The following is a 21,970-nucleotide window of genomic DNA, read 5'->3' on the forward strand; positions in this document are numbered from 1 at the left end:
CGGTTAAATTTAAAAACATTTAACAGTAATTTAGCTAAATTGACCAATAAAAGTATAAACTTAAAACTATTATAGTATTGAGAGGGTTATGTTTAGATATTTTGATTGGAGATGATATATAAGACGACCTAATATTGTTTATTTAAAAATAATTTTTTGTAATTCTAATCAGGACTACGTTTAATCTTTTGGTTGGAGATAACCTAACTCATTGATATCACACAGTAAGTCCTGAGTTTGACTCTTGGCGCTAGACTCCTAGTTATTCAAAGAGAGATTGAAATGCATTTGTGAGGTTTTCCGACCCCCAAAAGAATGGACTGCTGTGACCCCCAAAAGAATGGACTGCTGTGACAAAACCACCGGCCGATGCTTTTTTTAAGGATAAAAAGAAAGGAAAAACTGTAACCAGAAAAGCATAAACTATAATATAGAAGCCACCCAGAATTACAAGGAAAATAGAAACTACAGTTTTGAAAATTCAAAAGTTACCACTGTATTTTTCTGATATAACTAGAAAACTCAATTTACAGAATACAACACAAAAAAGATGATGATAAACAAGTATGATGCCAACCGACCAAAGTGCACATTGCACAACAGGTGTTTGAAGTGCTGCAGCCTCATTCAAATTCCTTAGTAATCAAGGGGTTCGATCTTGAACCTGTACAGAAGCCTCTTCTTTTTCGGGGTTGGGTTGTCAATCTTGAGCAATATTTTACCCAGTTCCGTAACTTTGAAGCTGTTACTCACCACTGGCTCATCGGTCGGGCTCATCTTTGTGGCTTTCTGTATGATGATTGTGTATCCATTTTCGGCTTCGGGCACAAACTCAGCCCCATAGCTCACCTCCCATCCGACCACACGGAGCTCCCACACAATGGTGCACTTCTGCAACATATCAATTCCATATGAGTTAAAGCAATGAGCCATGAATAATAATTTAGCACCTGGCCAATGCTCATATATTATAAAAGTAGAGCAAAAGAGAAGCAATCAAACCTCATATATTATAATTTCCACAGTTTGTTTCGTTGCAGGTTTAACTGTAACATCGGCCACTGGATCCTCAATGGTAAATTCAGGGTTGCAGTCACAGTAATCAACACTCAAGCCACCATACTGGATCGGAACATGCTCAGGAGAGATGTACCTGCATTATCCGCCAATCGAAATTTAAACCAAAACCAACCAACCATATATATATATATGAGAACGTAAGCCGGCGTGATACCGAATGAGAATTGGGGGCATCAATTGATAGTCACAGTAGAGTAATCCTACTAACTTGAAAAGGGTTTCCGCGGTTTTGGCTGGGCTAGCAACAACAAACTTGCTTTTCGTTCTCTGCGTCAAGAACGGACTGATCATGGTGTAGAATGCAAGATACCACCACGGCGCATTGATAAACACCTTCATTAACAAGATTTATCCATAACCAAACCAAACCAACCAAACAAACATCAGCATTCAGTATTCAATACCGAGATATCAATAATACAAGGTTACCCAAATCAACAGACAACAGACAATCAAGTAAGTACTACGTAGTACCTGTTTGGCTACGAATTCGGGATAATTGTCCTGGAGCAAGTGAAGAGCCTGTTTGGTGGCCACTCGAAGTTCCTTCTTAGCCGGACCAGGAGAATTCTTGAGATCATTGACCTGAAAAATACTACAAACACCACCGGGAGTGAAATCAAGCTTCCGAATACCCTTCTCCAAGAACTGAACCCGCCACCGGAGAAACTTGGTCCGCTTTTCCTCGTCCGAGAATGTTTTCTGGTACAGTTCTTTGTTCTGAAACTCTCCGAACACATTGTAACACACAGGGTGACCATCCCTATCGTACCCATGAACAAACACCACCTTCTCCAAATCATCACCGAGATCCTCCTGCACAAGAGCGTCGATCCCGAATTCCTTCCGCCATTGAATAGTGTTGCGAAGCATCACAAAGGCATCCTTCACCTTGAAGTCCCTCGCCCTCAGGAACTTGAGAAGAATCACATCGCTCTTATCGTCCTTGAGAAGAGGGACTCCCCAAATGGACACTTCCTCCTCCGCCGCCGCCGCCGCCGGCGGCACCACCGATTGTGCTGTTTCTTTAGCTACTTCCTCTGCTTCCTTCACTGGCTGCTCTTCGATTTTGGGTTCATGGGTTGGTTTTGATTCTGATTCCGATTTGGAAACCGGTGCTCCTATTGGTGGCGGTGCTTGTGCTGGTGCTGGTGCTTCGGCTTTCGGGGATGTGAACTGGTGAGTATTGAGAGCTTCCTGGACGAGCTGCTTCAGTTCTTGAAGAGCTTTTCTCTCTGAATCTGAGAGATCGGCCACTACGTTACTCTCCTCCTTGAACGAAATCAAAGATCGAGGAATCTGCTTTTTCTCCGCCTCTTCTTTCACCGGCACAGACCCCGCCGCCGCAACTGGTGGTGGTGCAAGTGCCTCTTCTTTCTCAGACTCTGTCACTTCTGGCAGCGATGGTGGTGGTGGGGGTGCGTCATCTTTAGACTCTGGTTCCATCAAAGCCGGTGCTTCAGGCTCAGAAGCGGCAGGAGGCGGTGTCGGCGGCGCTAGGTCAGATGATGGTGTTATGGGGATTTCGTCGGCCATTTTTGGAGATGGAGATGGGAAGGAGGAGGAGTTAGGTGGGCGAACTTTAGTTGGTGTTGAGAAGCAGAAGGAAGATACGGAATTATGAAGGAGGAGGAAAGTGAAGAGAGAGAAAGGGAAACGATGGTTTTGTTTTGTCAGTGAGTGAGTGGCACTGTTAGCGTGGTGAGGTATGTGTGAACTCAAGCATGCTCACCACATGATACTACCAGCAGTCAGAAGTGTAGTAACACCGTCAGGATCCCTGCTTCAATCTGGAATCCTATGCTCTTCAAAATACAAGCCTCACCCCTCTTTTGTTTTTTTTTTTCCTTTTATGTTTTTGGAAAATATTTTGGATAATATCAAATATTATAGATTGTCGCTTTAGCATTAGGCAAAAGATATTTTTGCATACCACTTTAAAATCTTTTGCATGCCACTTTAAAATGACAGTGATTCTCACAATTTCATTGCTTATTGTCAAATAAATTTGATTTAATATCTATTATCAAAATCTTGAAATTTAACTAATTTAACGGAAATTAATATGGAGTAGCATCTCCACTTTTAGGTGGTGAGCAATAATGTATTCTATCTTTTGTGGCATTTCCAAAATCTCATTTGTCACTTCTCACAAGTTTATTTTTTTTAATTAAATATAGAAAATTTAGAGTGCAAAATAAGAATTATGAAGTGCCAGTAACAATTATCTTCTCTATTTTTGTTTCTTGTCTATTTGAATGGTATAAATAAACTGAATTAAAATTACATAAGGGGAGAGAAATAAGCTTTAAGTTAAAAAAAAAAATTTAGGTCCGTCTAATAATTTTACAAAACGATTTTTGAAAAACTGTTATGAAAGAAAGACGACTAGAATTATACATTTTTATCATTTTAGAACGATTTTGATAGTTTAGTCCAAAAATGATATTCGAGAATGAAAACATTGAAATAGCTCAGTTTTTTTATTTGAAATCATAATTATATAAATTTAAAAAATCCGTGTGCAAAACTAAACTTGAAATTCAAAAGTTTCCAGTTCCATAAACTGGCCCTAATCTGCTGGCCTACTGTTTGAAGGGGCCCATATACAAATTCAACTAAAGCCCAAAAGTATGCAGCTCGAAACCTAAACGGACACAGCCCCCAACCAAAATCACAGAAGAATCTCAAAATCGAAGCGCAGAGCAAGAGAGAGAGAAGCAAGAGAGAGAAGAAAAGAATCAAAGCAGAGAGAGAGAGAGAGAGAGAAAGAGGAATAATTCAGGTGGCTACAATGGCAGACAGCAAAGAAATCATCCCACAGCAGTACGACCTGAACGCCAAATGGGACGCGTGTCTCGATCTGACGGTCCGGCGCTTCGTCTACTCTTCCTTGGGCGGTGCCTTTGGCGGCCTCCTTTTGTTCAGTCAGTTCTCTTTCTCTTCTCCCCTTTTCCTTTTCCCTTTAATTTTCTTGTTTCTCCGTTTTGCTTCTCTGCAATGATTAAATACGTATTCCAAGCATATGTGTGTGTGTGTGTGTGTGCAAATAATTGGAAGATTAGTTGGTTGGATGATGGATTGCAAAATGTTTGCCACTGCAATTTGGAATGCCCAAAGTTGTTCGGAACACGAACACTCCATATTTGCCTAATTGAATTGACCTACATGGGACCTTAATTTGCCTTCATAAAGCATACATACTGGGATATATATGTGTGTGTGTGCGCGCGCGTTTGTGCGCAACCTGGTTATGCCCAATGAACGTGAGAGATTCTAGAACTTTTCTCGATCCAATTACTGCATTCTTTGTGTTCCTTATTTTGTAACATCAGAAAAATGGAGGGGTAGGATCTCCGGCTATTTGCTTCACTTGGACTTTATGGCTATGTTTGCTACACCGCATTACTTTGCCGGATTGAGCTATTATGAGTTAGTCTAAGTTGTATCAAACAGGGTGCTATTTAGCAATCTCACTAAGTGGGACTAGTGCCTCACCTAGTCTCCTTATTTTGACCTTGTTAAAATGAGGGCTTGAACTAGAGCCAACCCAAGCGAAGCCAAACCAATCCAAACCAATCTGGATAATTAGGTCCAAGCCATGCCAATCCTATGTATCAAACACGCCCGATAGGTTTTTTAAAATAAAATAGAGCTTACTGTTTAATTCAATAACATGAAATGTGAGGTAAGTTATGATTCATTGGCTGCCAATGTAAAAGTAATGTTGTTACCATTTTTATTCATTGGTCAAAGAGAAGAAGGTTCAGGTTAGGTCTTCATGTTTTTGTGGCTTTAATTTGGTTTATTACCATCGCTCAGGGTATTGGGCTATTATCAAATGCAAAACTTTGGTCAAAGCTATCTTTCTTTCTTTAACAACTCTCCCATCGTTCATGAGATTTGAACTTATGACCTCCATCAAAGAGGAGAAGAAATGCAACCCAGGCTGGATAGTCATATGCTATCCCGAAACTATCTTGAGCATGATGTCTACCATCCCCAATTAGCCTTTTTCTAGGAATTGGTTCAGGATATTGTTATTTATCGTTGCAAAGTAATTTCCATTTGCACATTTTCCAAAAACCAAGCATTCTGTACAGTACTGTTTAGTGGCTTCTAATGGAAATTGGCTTGGAGCCTGTCTAATAACTTGAAAAATTAATACCAGTAATTTGGTAGATACAGCTAACTGCCCTGCCATATTCCTGCAACAGGACCTGACCATGATAAAATGACAACTAGACACTCCGATGTCATTGGTAATCTTATAAAAACAGACTAATTGAACACACGAACATGTACCTTCATCGAATATTCTTGTCCAAGTATATGTATCATCATGAGCTTTCAAGGGTATGACTTTCAAAAGCATAAAAACATAAGTAACGTTATTTTTTACATTTTTATTGTCCCTTTTGAGGTTCTTTTGATGCTTTATCTAATTATCATTAGGATGAGACCAATGTCTTTAATTTGCTTGAACAGTAAATATATGTTTTAAATCTTCCAAAATTAGTGATCTTGAATTAATAAATGTATTTTTGTTGTTGTCTTACTCTTACTAGGGAGTCCTGTGACTCGTTGGACTTCTGTAGCTTTTGGCGCTGGAGTAGGCATTGGATCTGCATACACAGAGTGCTCCCGTTTGTTTGAGGGATCTCCTGCAAAGTTGGCTGCTCCTAAGATTATTGAGGTCCCTGCTCCTCAGGTAGAGCTGATCTCTTCTGATTTTAAATACAAAAGATAAAGGGAGAAATAAATTACAACCCCCCTGTGGTTTAAACATATTCCATTGGGACCCCACACCATTGGTTTCTTCCACCAACATTCCCTATTTGCAATGGAAGATAACTCAAATTAACAATCGATAGGCATGGCTGTCTTTTTGTACCATAAAACTCGAAATCTTAAACGTCTGCACTCTAATATCTTCAAGAAAAGAAAGGGAATAAATTAAACACGTGATTGAAGGAGGGGGCTTCCATCGACTCATAAGCCTCTACTTGTCTGACTTCACTCTTGGAGATGTTTATCTCATTTATTTTCAACATGTGGCCTTGAGTTTCCTCGCCAAACCTGGAAGATGAGGTGCTTGCTTGGGTTGAGGATGGGGCTCTGTTAGGATGCATGCTTTGGGACTCCATGGCCTGAAGTTTGAACATACCATGTGCTCATAAGCTTACATTGCATAGGAGAACCCATTTGCACCTCACTCCATTGGTTACTTTGTGAGAAAAGTGAACATCTTGCAGTGAATTTGAAATCCCTTCCTTTATGAATTAAACAAAAGTACCTGTTTGAATGAAGCATCGAAAACTCTCCTTTTAAGCCTCAAATTTAAATATGGAAACTTCACCATTTTGGAAAAATAATAAGTAAAATGGGGACCAATTCCTATAATTTGTTTTCAATTTTTTATTTGAAAAATAGCATAACTAAAGCTCTGATGAGTACCTTGTCATTCGGAGGTTCTTCCTTTCTACTATTCAGATAAATGATATCAGTTCATCTCTTGGTTCACACTCTATTTGCTGGAGTAAATCCATTTTGACATTTGATATGGTTGTGAAGTATGTTGAAAATTTTATGGTATATATCGTTTATAAATATAGCTTTCTTATTCATTGATCACAACCTAGAAGCACTTTTGAATTTCTTTTCCAAATTCAGAAGTGCTTTTGTGTTGTTGGAAAGTACTTTTAGCCCTTCCCGAAGTAATCCCAGACAGGCCCAGATTTTGTTAACACTTGCTTCTTAAACTTTGGATTTATGAGATGCCTGCATGGACTGAAACGTAACTTTTGATGTATTCAGATATCTTGATGAAAATGAGTTCATCACGGTGAAAAATTCAGCTACTACATTCATATATTTTGTCTAATTTCAATCGATTAAGGCCAGTCCATTGAGTCTGGTGTTTGATTTTTTTCAGCATGTTGATTTATTTGAAACCAATGTAAATTTTCAGGCCTTCTATGTGTAAGGATGGATATAGGTTCATTGTTTTGCACTCATATACCTTAGGATGAATTGTGCATGGAAGTGATTTGATGTCTATTTTTTCCTGTTGTTTCCAGGACGGACACAATTGAATTTATGCAAAGTCAAGTTAACCGACAGTTTTGGGATTCAAATTGGAGGTTTTTTGACTATCGGTCGTGTTTATGCCTGCAGGGGATTTGAGTATGTGGTACAAATACTGTTTTTGATTGATAAAGATATCACCTGATCTTACTCAGACTTCATACAAATTTGTTACCTCTTGTTTTGTAATGGTGTCACTCTGTCAAACTTAGTTTGTGGAAGGAAAAAATAATTGGTGTCTTTGACAACTAAGCAAAAGGAAACCCGTCAGAAGTATGTTTGATGCGCACCGTCGTTTACTGATAATGTTTCTAGGGTATGCTAATAATATTAGTTGTGCTTGGCAATGCTGAACAGTCATGTAGTATTCTGCTTTGATCTTATTGGTATTAGTTTCTCTATCACTATATACATGCCGAGATGTTTGCTCAACTTACGTAATCGTTCTTGCTAGGGCGAGGACGTTTTCTATGGAAATGATTCAGGCATGGAACGATTCGGGTTCTTGTTAGCTTGTTGACTGCAGTTGAGTTTGGGCAAAAATCTTAAAATTAAAGAAAGGTAAAGTCTATTTTCCTGTTCTTTTCACTTTACAAGCAAGCTACCATGCAGCCAATTTCTCATCATCGTGAAAGCTTTCTCTGCATCTTCATCTTCTTCAAAGGATTGAGGTCGGTGCGCGAAGCAATGGCCTCTTCCCTTGAAACTCACCACCCTCAATCCCCTGCCGATACTTTTCTCAACATCCTACCATGCTCACACGACAGAGCGAGTCGTTGTCCCCTGTAATAAACAACACCCTTGCCGTCAACTGAAAGTTCAACTCCACTGACTATAGCTCACATGTTTCGTCGTCATTTACGCTGTCTTCCACGTTCAGTAGGCTACAAGCAACTCTTGTGCCTGTACTCGCTGCAGCTGACCTCCGATGACCTGCATTGCATCTGAACCTAAACTGAGGTAGAACAACTCACACAGCGGCACAGCAAATATTAAGCTTGTTTAGCCAAGATTGATCTTTGTTTCTTCAAACCAACGTACGACGCAAAATTAATTTCCCCACTTTTAGGGAGGGACCGACCCGTAAGTTGTACAGATTTCATAGTCGGCTCATCGACCACAACTAATAACACATTGACGTTGTCACGATTTTAGAGTCAGGTCATCAGCAAATATTGATTATTATCACAAACGTCCTTGGCGATATTAGAAGTAAAACTTTTCAACAGAAGTCATATTTAATTGTCAATTGTTCGATGTGAGATTCTTATATTCTTCAACACGTTTCCTTACGTGAGACCCACCACAACTCTTCACGTGTAATGAGCCAAACAATTTCATTTAACCCTTCCATGGTTCATTTTTGTTCATGGTTGCACATCAAGGTTATTTTTAGTTGAATAATTATGTTACTTGGTACTGTAGTCCAATAATTTTTATAGTTTGTTACCGAGCTCCCATATTCTTCACCCTGACACTGCAGTTCAATAATTTTGAATTTTTATCCAAAAATCATCCAGAATTCGCGATGAAACATTAGTCGAATTGGAAAACATTGAGAACGAGAAATGTAATTGTGATCAAACGAAAAAAACCAAGATATAGTGTTTCAATATACATTATACACGCAAAACTGCCAGAATTCAGAGGATGATGAGTTAACAGGTGTGGGAATAATATTTGCAATGAAAGGGTGATCCTCGAATGGATTCGTCCCACAACTTACTCCATCTCCACTGACTGTATAGCGAGCTTGGCTGCAACCATGGAGATATTATCTTTAACAAATTCCAGGGAATTATCTAGCCTCTGGACGGTGTCTTTGAGCTCCATTGCCCTTAACTTCTCTAGCTGTAGCTTCGCAAGTTCCGATTCACCTGATCCTGATACACATTACATGTAAACAACAAGATGCATGAGGGGGGAGATCTCAGGCATTGTCACCATTTTCCAGTTTACAAGGAAAGCCACATGACACTGTCCTATGTCCGCTAAGACCAATGTCCACTATGTTGTTCGATTGTCTGCTTCGGCCAAAGTAAGTTTGCTTCACTAGAACAGGATGCCAACACAACTTACTGATTCCATTAGAAAATTTGTTACCTGATACCGGTTGAAGTGCTGCAAATGAAACACGCTCGGGCAAGGAAGGAATGAAAGCTTCATCACAATCTAAGACTAGTTCCTTTTCACTCCACATTAGAGAATTGGCAATTCGAGTCTGCAACGGTGCCTCCTTGGGGGCCTAGTAGAACAGATAAATGAGCAGACAAGAGTCAACGAATGCATATGAGTGTATAATGTACATACAGTCCTCATCTAATAAAGAGTCGTGTTAAGGACCACATAAAAAACCATACACATTAGTTAAACTCTTCTCTCCCTCACTGTCCGACTATTCTGTCCCTGAAATTTTCTTTTCCATCGGATTTTTGAAAAACACCAGACTTTTGCTGCTCGAAGCACCATATCAGATTTGAGAGTGAGTTATGGTTACAGGGTTGTCTCTCCATAATGTTTTGTAAGCTCCAGCACCTCACACGCCACCTGACTCTCGACCTTCTTCATTTGATCAGACTCTGCAGACACTGTCTGGATCTCCACCCTCTTCATGATCATACAACACTCCACTGCCACCAGTATTCCAGTTCTATTCTGGTTGGATCTACCGACAGCAAGAACAATGCCCTTCTATCTATACTGTAGGGAGACAAACGACTCCTGTTCTGGTGGTATTATGGCCACTATAATTTGGTTCTAGTGTTCTCCGTTGAGTTCAAGTAAGAGCCACTTTCACCTCTACAACCTTAAGCTTCCCACAATTATTCACTCTCAACTTAACAGCCTTCAGAAGATTGGAAGACTGGACGGAGTTTTCGTTGTCTTCATTAAGATATTTCAGCTTTTCTTCCAAACCTTGGCTCCATTTTTTGATAGTTTTGTTAATTTGAGGAGAAGGAGAGAATAAGTGGGGAGAGTGTTGGAAGTGGGAATAGTCTCTGAGAGAGAGAGAGAGAGAGAGAGAGAGAGAAACACACCTTCAGCTTGATTTCCAAGCTATTTAAACTATATAGAGCTTCCTTTACTTGCATAACTTTTGGTTCTAATCCGCTCTCGCCTTCAGGAACCCTGTCGTGCACAGGTACGACAACACCTTTCAAGTAAGGATCTGCCTGCGTGTACAAAAGTGCAAACCAACATCTAGAAGCATAAGAGGCAAGCTATTTCGTAAGAGATACAAATGACGGTACAAGTACAACAGAAAGAGCAGAAGAAAAAGAAGAATTAAAGAAAAAAATAAAAGACCTTGAGGGTTATATTTCCTCTTCCTTCCTGAACTCACTACACAATAAATTCTGATCATCATGCATAGTAACACTTTCTGTAAAAATTATACTTGGTTGCACTTGCAATTAAAAGTTTTTCGACTCAATAAGTTTTTGACTAACTTCATGTGCGCAGAGTTTTATAAAGTTTCGATGTTGCATCAAAAGCTCCTAATATTCACCAAATCTGTTGTGACTCACCTGCACAAATTTCACAATTTTTACACGACCAATTCCTCTAATAGAGACTAGTGCTCCAACTTCTAAACGCTCAACCTGCAGAGTACTGGAATGATTTTAGTTCATAAGGTCCTTCAAATATTTGGAAATTGCATTGAAGTTCAGAAGCTTACATTTTCTATGAAAACCAAGCAACCATTTCTGGCCGCAAAGGATGCTTCTCCTGATGAATTGTCAATGATGATAGGATCCAACACAAAATGCACAAAAAGCTTCTTCCTTTTCAACGACTGCGACAAATAGAATAAACTGTAAGTAGGATGAATACAAATAGTTTTTCTGACATCCCAAACCACACCATAGGATCTCCCTAACCTACGCATACGAGGAGGGACTGTTTTCTCCCGGCTCACTTTTCAGATTCATGTTATACTAAATACAAAAGTAGCATCAATGAGTGATTGGGTGTACAACAATTTGTCATTCTCACCATAAAATGACCGGCGGTTGTGCAAACGCATGGCTACATATACTGACAAACATATGGGAATTACAACTACACAAAATAACAGAATTTATATATGTTAATAATTCTAAAGCAGACGCCAAATAATGGTGGACAAGACCGAAGTCCCTCCTGTTCGGCTTGAAGGGGTGTCAGTTGTTAAACCAAGGCCCATTCCTTGAGCATAAAGAGATTTGGGTTTCAACCACATTGCTTGATTTAAACATCAAAAAGCATTCAAGGTGAACCAAGGGGCTTCCATATGTAACATGTGATGAGCACCTGCAGCTGCCATGAAAAACTTATACTCTAACTGAACCATCGAATTTCATCATTAGCACCAAAGGACTCGGACATTTCTTAACGCGTACAAGAAATCCCCCGGTTTTTAAATTTTTTGAATTCGGGTGTCTCTGTCTATGCTTTTCAAAAGCATTCAAACGAAGAATTTATAAAATTCAATTGGACTTATATTTCTGTGTTCTATAATCTCATCCGAAGAGCAACCATGTCGTTCTTTCCAGGTGCTGCATATTATTACTATCAATCGTATATAACTTTACAGAAAACTACTTGGTTATAGATAAGCACAATAGCTACGATGTTAATGTGCCATTGGACATGTATTTGTCTGCGGAAAGTCGGCAGACCATCTTCATTTTACATCATATCTTCACAACACTTACGACTATCTCACTAAATGCTTCTACCTATCAATAGCAGCTTTGCGAAAGTAACCAAACAGACTTTCAGTAGCTTGCCGAGTGTAACTTCACATATTCCCTAGCAATACCAATTTGACTTAAATCTCCATGAATTTTTCCGATCTCATATAATTTAGAGACAAGAAGGCCTGATTCGGTATGCTGTGGCTTACTAAAAGCTGCTCGTAAAAGCAAAGCACCTAAAACAGAAGAACAACAGCAGCAAAAGCATCTTCTTAAAAACTTATCGCATGGTTGGTTCTTGTTTCAATATACTTTCGTGGTTGTATGTGACTCTTTCGTTTATTCTAACAAAATTTCTTCCACCTTACTTGCTCAACACTCATAACACATGCTGTCATCAAATCGGAGAAAATGTAGCAATGAAAGTGTATATTACCTCCTCCAGTAGAGCTAGATACCTTGCTTCATATAAGTGCAATGCCTTACTCTCAGAGGGAACTAGAACCTGAAATTTCGAAAACCAGTTTTTCGAAAATTAGAAATAATTGTTCTTACTGTAAGAAATAAACACAAACAAAAGAATTAATCATTCCAAGCAATCCAAATATTAACTAAATCAAATCACACAAATATAATCATGTTCAAAAACAACAGCAGACATAATTGTAGCCAAGTTGGCTAGAGCATAGTGCTCCCTTCCGCCGCGAACTTGGGACTATAAAAATAGAAAGACTGAGTTTAAAGAAAGAGAAATTGAAGTGAACACCTCGTTCAAGGGAAAGGGAAGGAGCGGGAGCTCCAATTCAACCAAGGAGGTGGCGTTTGGAGGAGCCGAGTGGCGGCATCGTTTGAGTTTCTTCCTGGTGAAACTGAAACCAACGGAACTATAGACATTCCGGTGCGGGTTTCGGATTCGTGTCGCTGGTATAAACTGAGCGAGCTTGTCCAGGACAAACGGAGTGGTGGGATTGAATTTGAAGGCCGTACAATTCATTTTCTGCTGCTTCGAATTGGCTTTTTCGTTTTCCTTCCAAGTTCCCAACTAACAACGGTCTGACGGGTTATCTACTACTATTAAACTAATTCTAACCGCACGATGATAGGCCTCTCTCCACTTCAGTATTTAAAATATCGATATCTGTAGAAATATCGATATGCTAATTTGTAGAAATATAGGTATCAATATTAATTGTTTTCGATATAAATGATGGAAATTTAAAACAAAACTTTAGAAATTGTCAAGCATTGGTTTGGAAGAAAAATATACAAGAGTTTCTCCGATATTTAACAGGATGTCAGAAATATCGACGACATCTATCAATTTTAGCCTAAACTTAAGAGTTTCTCTGATATAAGTTGAAGTTTAAAGTTCACCACCCATTTTCCATACATTCTCTATTTTTTTTTTTTGGATATTTTCATGGAAAATCAACCATATCGAATAAGTTATAAACTATGTTCTTGTCACACTTCCAAGTTCGAATTCTGAACACATGCGTGGCTACAATCTAGTACAATTCAAGGGTCAATGAAATTCCTAGGGCAAATTATAGTTTTTGCGGTATCAAATTTGTGTCAAATCACAACTTCATACAATATCTTATTGCAATGTCATGTAAAAAAAATTTAGGATTTCAATTTCATTATAATGTTGTAGTCCATCAAAGTTACAATATTTTGTTAGTATCCTTGTTATCTGCTTACGTGGCATTGCGGGGCCTTTCTATCACCTATTTGGACTACTCAAAAATAAAAAAATTAAGGGTTTTATCACAAATGGTCCCTAAAATTGAACCTGACCATCAAAATAGTCCCTGAAATTGAAAATCAATCAATGTAATCCTTGAAAATAGGTATCGCAAATCAATATGGCCCTTCTATCACAATTTTGTTAAAAATTCCGTTAAGTGCTGATGTGGCACATAAATAGGCCCCACAAGATTTACAGGTTTTTATCACAAATAGTCCATGAAATTGACTCACACCATCAAGATGGTCCCTGAATTTGACCCACACCATCAAGACGGTCCCTGAAATTGACCCACACCATTAAGATGGTCTTTAAAATTGAAAATCGATTAATGTAGTCCTTGAAAATAGGTATTGTAAATCAATATGATCATTCCGCCACAATGCTGTAAAAAAATTTGTTATATGCTGATGTGGGCTTAATAATTAGTTAAGAAAGTTGTCTAAATACATTTTTGCACAATAGAAATTTTTTTTTCTTATAGTAGGACCTACTCTTAAGAGAGATCCCTTCCATAAATTTTCAAAGGCACAATGTTTAACTAAGGCCTAAGAGAGGGTTTAGAAATAGTTTTCAACCAACAATAGACGCACCTCAGTTATAACCTTATTATCTCAAGGCATACCTCGTCGTTCTTTGAGTCACCAGACCACAAGGGAAGCGTCAAATAAGCTCTCCAAGATTAAGGTTATGAGGATGTTGATTGCTTAAATGTTAGCAATGATGTCCCAGAAGTCGTTGCCAATTAGTCAAGTCGTCACCAAAGATGACCTCGATTTAGGTTTAATTCGGTGAAGGGTGTCGAAGTGTGTAAAGATGGGTGTATTGAGAATTTTTTTTTTTTTAGAGAATAAATAGCGAATGAGGTAGAGGAATGTGGACTGGTATCAAAGGTGACTGTAGGACTGGGTTTTTGGGTTCACAACTTTTTATTAACTATTAAATTATTAAACCTATTTGTAATTTTTTTAAATTTAATTAGACTTGTGTTATCCATTTATGTGTCACATCAACACATAATAGAATTTTTGACATAATTGTGATAGAATGACTACATTAATTTGGGACACTTACTTGCGGGACTACATTGATTATTTTTAATTCCAGGGACCACTTTGATGTCACAAGTCAATTTTATGGACAATTTTGATGTCGTATGTCAATTTTAAGGACCATTTGTGAGAAAAATAAAAAATAAAAAAAACTCATGGGACCTATTTATGTGCCACATCAGCACTTAACAGAATTTTTAACATAATTGTGATGAAATGATCACATTGATTTGCGACACCTATTTTCAAGGACTACATTGATTGATTTTCAATTTCAAATACCATCTTGATGGTGAGGGTCAATTTTCAGGGACCATTTGTTATAAAAACCCAAAAATTAATATGTTGGATGAGAAATTTAAGATTAGTAAAGAATTCTAATTTTTTATTTTTTTTCATGTTTGGTTAACCTAAAAGAACAATGAAATTTAAATATTTAATCTGTATATATAGTCGTTAATATATATATATATATATATATATATATGAGATAGTAGTTAGAAAATGTAACAGAAGTGGTAGTAGTAATGATAGTGTGTAGTGGCTGCAGGTTGTGATATTGGCAGTAGTAATGGCAGGGTCACAATCGTATATAGTGGTGCCGACAACCCTAATGGTGATGATAATTGTGAGTGGTGGTGGCAGGTGGTAAGTGTTGGCGACATATGGTTGTGAAAATGGCATTTATTTATATAAAATTTAAACTTATGGATTGGAGATTTCAAATTCTAAACTTTCCTTTTCCACGCATAGTTTTTAGATTACAAGGTTTATAAGTCCTCGCAAGCGACGGATGTCAATTTTTGTATTTTTTTTCCTTCTAAATTTGAATTATTTTCTTCTTCCAAAAGTTGATTTCCAAAACAAAAAGCGAAACGTGTTTATCCATTTGCGTGGCACGTCATGATTAATGGGGGACAGAGTATCTAAGAGACGAACGGCGGGGTAAGCGAAGGAAAGATCGGAATGGACGGCCCTCCAGGCGGCGATCTGTGTTCGGTTTGCCATGGCAACTTCGACACTCCTTGTCAGGCCAATTGCTCTCACTGGTTTTGCGGTACCTTCCTTCCTCCCTCACTCTCATTCCTATTTCCTCGCTTACATTTCAGTCGGTCAACCAATGTTATTGGTTTTGTGCAATATAAAAGAACCCTAAACCCAATTCGTCTTCAATTTCTCCATTCAACTGTATTTTATACATTTTATTTTGTTTCAACTGCTTCTGTTTGTATTTTGCTCAAGCATGCTTTTTCATGTTTGGATTCGATTGATTGATCATTTAAGCATGCTTGTGTTGAAAGACTTGATTGATTACTCAGAAGATTTTAGTAGCGGCGGCTTTCGATATCATTTGCTCTTTAGAGCGAAGGGACTTATAATCCACATCCAAATTGGGTGTTTATTTCGACCGATTATATGACGTTTTCCCTTTGAAACAAGTCCAATTTAGCTTTAGCTATACTTAGCTATACTAACTTAAAAGTCTGGTGAAAACTAAGAAGGGGGCCGAAGATGGAGCTCTTCGAGAAATCACTGTAGATATCCGATAATGATCATTATCATTTGGTAGAAACTGGTCATATTCATTATGGACTGTTAGTCTCTTGTTCTTATTGATATCAAGAGTCAAAACAGGATGTCATTGTACATGTAATTATACTCTGCAGAGTTCTGTAAATAGGAAGAACACGTTTGTGTAGGTTTCCTAGACTTGCATCTTAAAAATGTTGAAAAGGAAACGCGTATATGTAAAAAAAAAATTCCCCTCTCCGCTACCAATGTCTGTTTCATTCCAAGTAGAATGGACTTGATATTCTTGGTCCGCATATCATCTAACATCGGATATAGCCAGTTTTTCCAAGCACAATTCCAAGTCTGGTTATAAATCTTGCGGATGCCCATGGTGCCTATATATTTATGTATATAATGATCATTTGAACTTGATGATACAGATCCTTTACTCATTCATGATTCATATAGAGGCCCAATGCTGTTTTTGAGCTTGACTCTAGTTATAGACCATCTCCCGCTTAGGCTTTAACCTTATGTTTGGATGAGAGACTTTCGAGTATCAAGGAAATTTAAGCTCTGTTGTTAAAATGCATCACTATAACACTACCAATGAACTACTCAAGCACTGTTAAGCTACTACTAGAACACCTTTAAATGACACCTTCAAGGAGTTATTTGAAAGTTCTATCAAATGTATTGCATCTAGTGATTTTCAAGCCCCTTTATCTATTTTTTGTAGTGCGTTCTTAACAAATTTATCATACGTTACATTGAACTTAAAAATCCCCTTCTCCAAGCGCACCATAAGGTCTTTTGATGTTTGACAAGTTTACTGCTTCTATTGTACGTAAAAGTGATTTATGCTTGGAATTGCTTTGTTTCAATAGATTATAGAGATTGTGGATATACGAAGTGGTTACAAAATCCCCAACATGCATATTGAGAATATTTGTCCATACTTTTTGGACGAATTATATACCTGAACTGAATGGGTGTGATGTTCTATTTAGCATACACTGCATATTGTGTCACCTCTGAGATTTTAGGGGCTCTGTGCGGAGGATAGTAAATGAGCCCTTGTATAAAACTCTTGCTACAAAGCTAATTTATATGTCTATGGTTGTATTAGTAAGGAATTTAAATGAAGTATTATTACTTGAATTATAGTTCAAATCAACAAAAAAATCATGGAAAAATATGAATAAAATCAAAATTTAGAGCAAAGCCGGCAGAACCAAACTAAAAACATAAAAGTGATTTCTCTTATGCGTATGGGTGTCATATTTCTCTTATTCATGCAGAACCTAGAAATTTCCCAAAGATGAAGCTTTTTTTGCCACAAACCAAGTTGGGACATATGTAGATGATATCATCTTTTAGTGGTCCTTTACAGATTGGGGGCCCTATGCAAGGGCACCTATCGCACATGCTCAAAACCAGCCACAGATAACGGATCAAGTATAACACTCTGAGTGTAAGTAGAATTAGCAGGACTCTTACAACATACGAACATGCAAGTATCAGATTCCATTACATATAATCTACAAGGCTTGAACTCCAATTGAGTAATCATTAAAATAAAGGCTGATAATGCATCGTTGGCTCCCTTTCTTCAGGAAATTGTATTATGCTTGTTTGGCATCATGGATCGGCAGTTTGCCCTTGTAAATGCCCGCTGTGTCGTCGTCCCATCACTTTGTTGGTTCCAAGTAGGGCTTCTTCAAGGCAGCTTAATAGGCCGGAGGTTGTGGAGATTCTAAGGAAGGTTGAAAGGTACAATCGTGTTTTTGGAGGTCATTCCAGAAGTCTTCTTCAGGTAAATGAATATATGCATACATCAAATAACCTTGTGGGGCCCATTTCTTATTTATGTCAATAATCCGAACAATCTATTTACTAGTTCTTCATTCAAAGATCATCTTCTTAAAATATGATATGAGACAAATCTGACCGTTTAGCCATCTAATTCGAGTAAAGAAAATAGACAAACATGGTACATCAAGAAAACACTAAAAGTAACAAACATTTAATTTAGTAGTCAACAGTTTCGGATTTCAGTGATATTTTGCAAGGATGATCTTTGAGGGGAGACCTAAGCATTAGACTGCTTGAATTATTGAGTTTCAATGGGAAGTGGGAGCTGCAAGGGTGTCCCTCTTAATTGGAGCTCCCCCTATAATACACAGACATGTACACACGCACACACACCCACCATTGTTGAATAATACAATTAGATATGTTTTTTGTTGAAAAATATATGCAGTTTCTGTACTCGTCCAACTACATGAAAAGAATACACTTTCAAAAGAAATTAATTCTTTATTTTAGGACTCCTGGATAAGTAAAGTGTTTATATCTTCTTTTCCTGTAAGGAACAGAATTTTTCCTCAGATGCCAGTTTGGTTTCTTAACTCCTGAAAAAGTATCTTTATTCCATACATTGAAGATCGTTTCGTAGTTGATATAGAATAGTAGATCATCACTCCTCCATTTCTAATCTGTTTCTATAAATGGCAATCCTTTTTTGAACAGAGAGCACAGGACCTTCCTTTTCTCCTGCGGAGGCTGCTGCGAGAACTAATTGATCCTGATAGATCTCTTCCCCTTGTTATAAGGGCTCGTGTTTGGATTGCAGTTAAGTAATTGACACAATATGCGATCATTTCTCTTATATCTTGGACTCTCATGCAGCTGTTAATGCAGTTTATGTGGTTGGCAGTAACGTTACGTGAGAACTCATCTTTAATCTGAAGTATATTGTATACTGCATGTTCGTTACGAAGTTCTGACCGTTTTAAAATTTTTGTTTTCTTAAATATACAGATGATAATGGGTGCTGCGTACCTATTCAGTCCTTTTGACTTCATCCCGGAAGGTCTTTCTTATGCTTTCAACTTAGTTGTATTTTTCTTGTGGAGTCGTTGTCACACTATTATTAATACATCATCCTTGTTTTTGGGTGTTCATGCAGCAATATTTGGTATAGCCGGTCTCTTGGATGATTTCTTCGTAGTGCTCATTGTGTTCTTCCATGTTGCTGCCATTTATCGGTCAGTACTCTATCGCCGTCATGGAGGCTCCTGAACTGTGCGACCATGGAAATTTTTAATCACACAGAAAAAAACAGGGAAGGAGCTGGATTTTATATTTTTCCCGTTATATGGGGTCGAAAAATCGGAGATGATTCACGAAAGATAGGATTGTACAAGAAGGCCATCTATACATTTCAGCGTAGTTTCGGTTGATTTTTAAACTATTTCATGCTTAATTACCATGATTTTTGAACTACTTATGTTTATAACGGTTCATCGAGTGTCAATAGTACATCGACATCCACACGCTTTTTACGGTATGTAGGGTTTAGGGTTTAGGGTAAGCGTAGCTCGCCGTATTCCGTAGCTTTCTGTTGTATTACTATTTGATCACGTTAGGTATGTAATGACGAGGTTTAGACACGGATTATCTGATAGAGATGGTTGTATGATGACTCCTTATAAATGATTCTTTCGTGGGACATGTGGAGCCAACTGACAGTGTGACATCTAGATTCCAAATTAGTGTCGGCACTCTGTCCTGATCGAATTAAGTCCAAACTTTATGTGAGTCGAAGTACTAAGCAGAGCTCATTTCCTTAAAATAATCACATATAGTTTTTAATTTTCATGTTTTTGTACTTTGAGATGTGAAGAAGTATATGGTAGAAAGTAGAGATGAAGAGGAAACGGGCTTTTATCTGAGATTAGCATAATTCTTATTTTGGTCATTGACAATGAAAATTGATAGTGGTTTTTTAGTTTGTTCACCATACATCATTTTGGTATTTTTGTGAAAAATCTGTAAATATCTTCGTTAAATTGTCACTAAACAACCACGTGATCACCTTTTAAGGGTTTTTTTTTTTTGTCAAACATGTCACATCCCAGACCTGCTCCACCATAGCACAATATTGTCTGCTTTGGGCCACGCTCACACGGTTTTGTTTATGGGAACTCACACGAGAAATTCTTAGTGGGTCACCCATCTTGGGATTGCTCTCGCCCTAACTCATTTAATTTCGGAGTTCCGATGGAATCCGAAGCTAGTGAGTTCCTAAAGGGCCTTGTGTTATATGGAGGTGAGCATGTACATATAAGGCACATCATCCCCCTACGTCGGTCGATGTGGGATGTTACAATTCACCCCCTTAGGGGTCCGACGTCCTCATTGACACACTCGCACCACACGACAGAGTGGCTCTGTTACCATTTTGTCACATCCCAGACCAGCTCTGCTGTAGCACGATATTGTCCACTTTGGGCCACGCCCTCATGGTTTTGTTTTTGGGAACTCACATGAGAAATTCCTAGTGGGTCACCTATCCTGGGATTGCTCTCGCCCAAACTCACTTAACTTTGGCGTTCCAATGGAATCCGAAGCCAGTGAGTTCCCCATATGTCTCCTGCTATATGGAGGTGGGCATGTAAATATAAGGCAAATTGTCCCCTCTCAGTTGGTCGATGTGAGATGTTACAAAACCAACTCCTCTACTTAACAAGGATGTTGACAAATTTTCATAGAAAGACAAAAATGATTTATGTTGGACAAACTCAAGGACACTGGCGGAGGCACATGAGGACTAAAGTAGTCCTAGGCCTATCCTAACTTGAAAAAAAAAAGGTTAGTATTATACCTATATCTATTGCTTTGCAACCCTTCTCAACACTTCACACAAAAATCCAATCATTTATCTATCTTTTCATCCAAATCTCATCCCAAAATTAAGTATAATATTTCAAATGGTCATTATCACAAACCAATGACATTAAATTAAAACCCATTATTCACTTTTAATTAAAAAAATCATCTTTCACTCATGCACTGGCAAAGCTATTCCTCCTATTCTTCTTGAATTTCATATATTTAGCCATTCCAAATCCCAAATGTATTGAATAAAGAACAATAAGGTTTGTGACACTATTATTCTCTATAAAATATTTGTTTCTATTCTATCCTACCTCTTCCTTGAGTTTTAGGGTTTGCAAAATTTTTAGTAATTTTCTCTATTGAGTTTAATAATACTTCAAGTAGTATAGATGACATCATGCAATGGTTTCAAAATATGAAATTTGTCAAGAATAATTATAATTACCATAAATAGATAAAATTATCTATGCATATGTTAATTTTGACTACTTAATTATTTGGATATATGTTATGATGTTTAGCATTAGTAAGTTTATAATCACTATTGGTTTAGTTTTCTTCTATACTTGTGTGAGGTCCCTCCTCATTAGAAATTCTGGCTCCGTCATAGTCAATTTTATCGATTTTCATTGTCAATGATCAAAATGATACGTTATGACAATCTTAGGGACAATTTTGACTAAAAAGTCAGAAGAAATGCTCGAACAAGGGTACACAAAGACCACTAAAGAGTAAAAACTAAAACAAAATATATATTCGAGTTTGCTTTCACTTTCATTTTTTTTTATTTCTTTCCCACTCATCCACCAGCGTTTCTTCATCTTCCCTTATCCTTTACATTTTCCACATATATAAAAAACAAACAGTCTAAAAACAAAAAACAAAATAGTTACGAAACAAGCGCTAGTTGTTCGAATGCTATTACGTGCTTAGGTTTTTATATTAGAAGAACTAATGAAAAGAGCTTGAAAACTTTGAGTTTTAATGATAAGGACAAAATAAAGGGTAAAGTGAATAGTACCAAGTTTGACTTTTTAGTGCACAAATATGATTTTTCGTTAAAGTGAACAGTACTATGAGCTTTTCGTTAAAACTTCCTTTTATATTTTCTTCCGTAATACTTTTCT

At 37.7% G+C, this 21,970-nt stretch overlaps 4 protein-coding genes across 6 annotated transcripts; 2 read left to right on the forward strand and 2 right to left on the reverse strand.

Moving 5' to 3' along the window:
- Nucleotides 1-405: 405 nt before the first annotated feature.
- Nucleotides 406-2,924, reverse strand: LOC137710573 (Sec14p-like phosphatidylinositol transfer family protein). The gene is made up of 4 exons (XM_068449640.2): nucleotides 1,555-2,924; nucleotides 1,289-1,413; nucleotides 1,003-1,153; nucleotides 406-891 (listed from the first exon to the last, which is right to left on the reverse strand). The coding sequence occupies exons 1-4, from the start codon at nucleotides 2,614-2,616 to the stop codon at nucleotides 637-639; spliced, it is 1,593 nt and encodes a 530-aa protein (XP_068305741.2). The 5' UTR covers nucleotides 2,617-2,924; the 3' UTR covers nucleotides 406-636.
- A 796-nt stretch (nucleotides 2,925-3,720) lies between these two features.
- Nucleotides 3,721-7,571, forward strand: LOC137710564 (MICOS complex subunit MIC10). Of its 2 annotated transcripts, none has more exons than XM_088685343.1 (3): nucleotides 3,721-4,007; nucleotides 5,649-5,791; nucleotides 7,258-7,571. In XM_088685343.1, the coding sequence occupies exons 1-3, from the start codon at nucleotides 3,875-3,877 to the stop codon at nucleotides 7,264-7,266; spliced, it is 285 nt and encodes a 94-aa protein (XP_088541469.1). In that variant the 5' UTR covers nucleotides 3,721-3,874; the 3' UTR covers nucleotides 7,267-7,571. The 2 variants fall into 2 exon arrangements, with proteins under 2 accessions (XP_088541469.1, XP_068305733.1); XM_068449632.2 differs by having other exon boundaries at nucleotides 3,723-4,007; nucleotides 7,161-7,571.
- A 1,151-nt stretch (nucleotides 7,572-8,722) lies between these two features.
- LOC137710555 (ATP-dependent protease La (LON) domain protein) lies at nucleotides 8,723-12,908 on the reverse strand. Its single transcript, XM_068449621.2, has 7 exons — nucleotides 12,613-12,908; nucleotides 12,283-12,351; nucleotides 10,847-10,963; nucleotides 10,695-10,769; nucleotides 10,206-10,340; nucleotides 9,271-9,412; nucleotides 8,723-9,050 (listed from the first exon to the last, which is right to left on the reverse strand). Exons 1-7 carry the CDS (start codon nucleotides 12,838-12,840, stop codon nucleotides 8,890-8,892), a joined length of 927 nt encoding a protein of 308 aa, XP_068305722.2. The 5' UTR covers nucleotides 12,841-12,908; the 3' UTR covers nucleotides 8,723-8,889.
- A 2,249-nt stretch (nucleotides 12,909-15,157) lies between these two features.
- Nucleotides 15,158-19,448, forward strand: LOC137743920 (uncharacterized). Of its 2 annotated transcripts, XM_088686921.1 has the most exons (6): nucleotides 15,160-15,705; nucleotides 17,462-17,634; nucleotides 17,777-17,976; nucleotides 18,693-18,794; nucleotides 18,984-19,035; nucleotides 19,132-19,448. In XM_088686921.1, exons 3-6 carry the CDS (start codon nucleotides 17,788-17,790, stop codon nucleotides 19,242-19,244), a joined length of 456 nt encoding a protein of 151 aa, XP_088543047.1. In that variant the 5' UTR covers nucleotides 15,160-15,705; nucleotides 17,462-17,634; nucleotides 17,777-17,787; the 3' UTR covers nucleotides 19,245-19,448. The 2 variants fall into 2 exon arrangements, with proteins under 2 accessions (XP_068339953.2, XP_088543047.1); XM_068483852.2 differs by lacking the exon at nucleotides 17,462-17,634 and having other exon boundaries at nucleotides 15,158-15,705.
- The last annotated feature ends 2,522 nt before the right edge of the window (nucleotides 19,449-21,970 follow it).

This window comes from Pyrus communis, chromosome 15 (assembly GCF_041283825.1).
Source record: "Pyrus communis isolate YQ-2024b chromosome 15, ASM4128382v1, whole genome shotgun sequence".
Classification (NCBI taxonomy): domain Eukaryota; kingdom Viridiplantae; phylum Streptophyta; class Magnoliopsida; order Rosales; family Rosaceae; genus Pyrus; species Pyrus communis.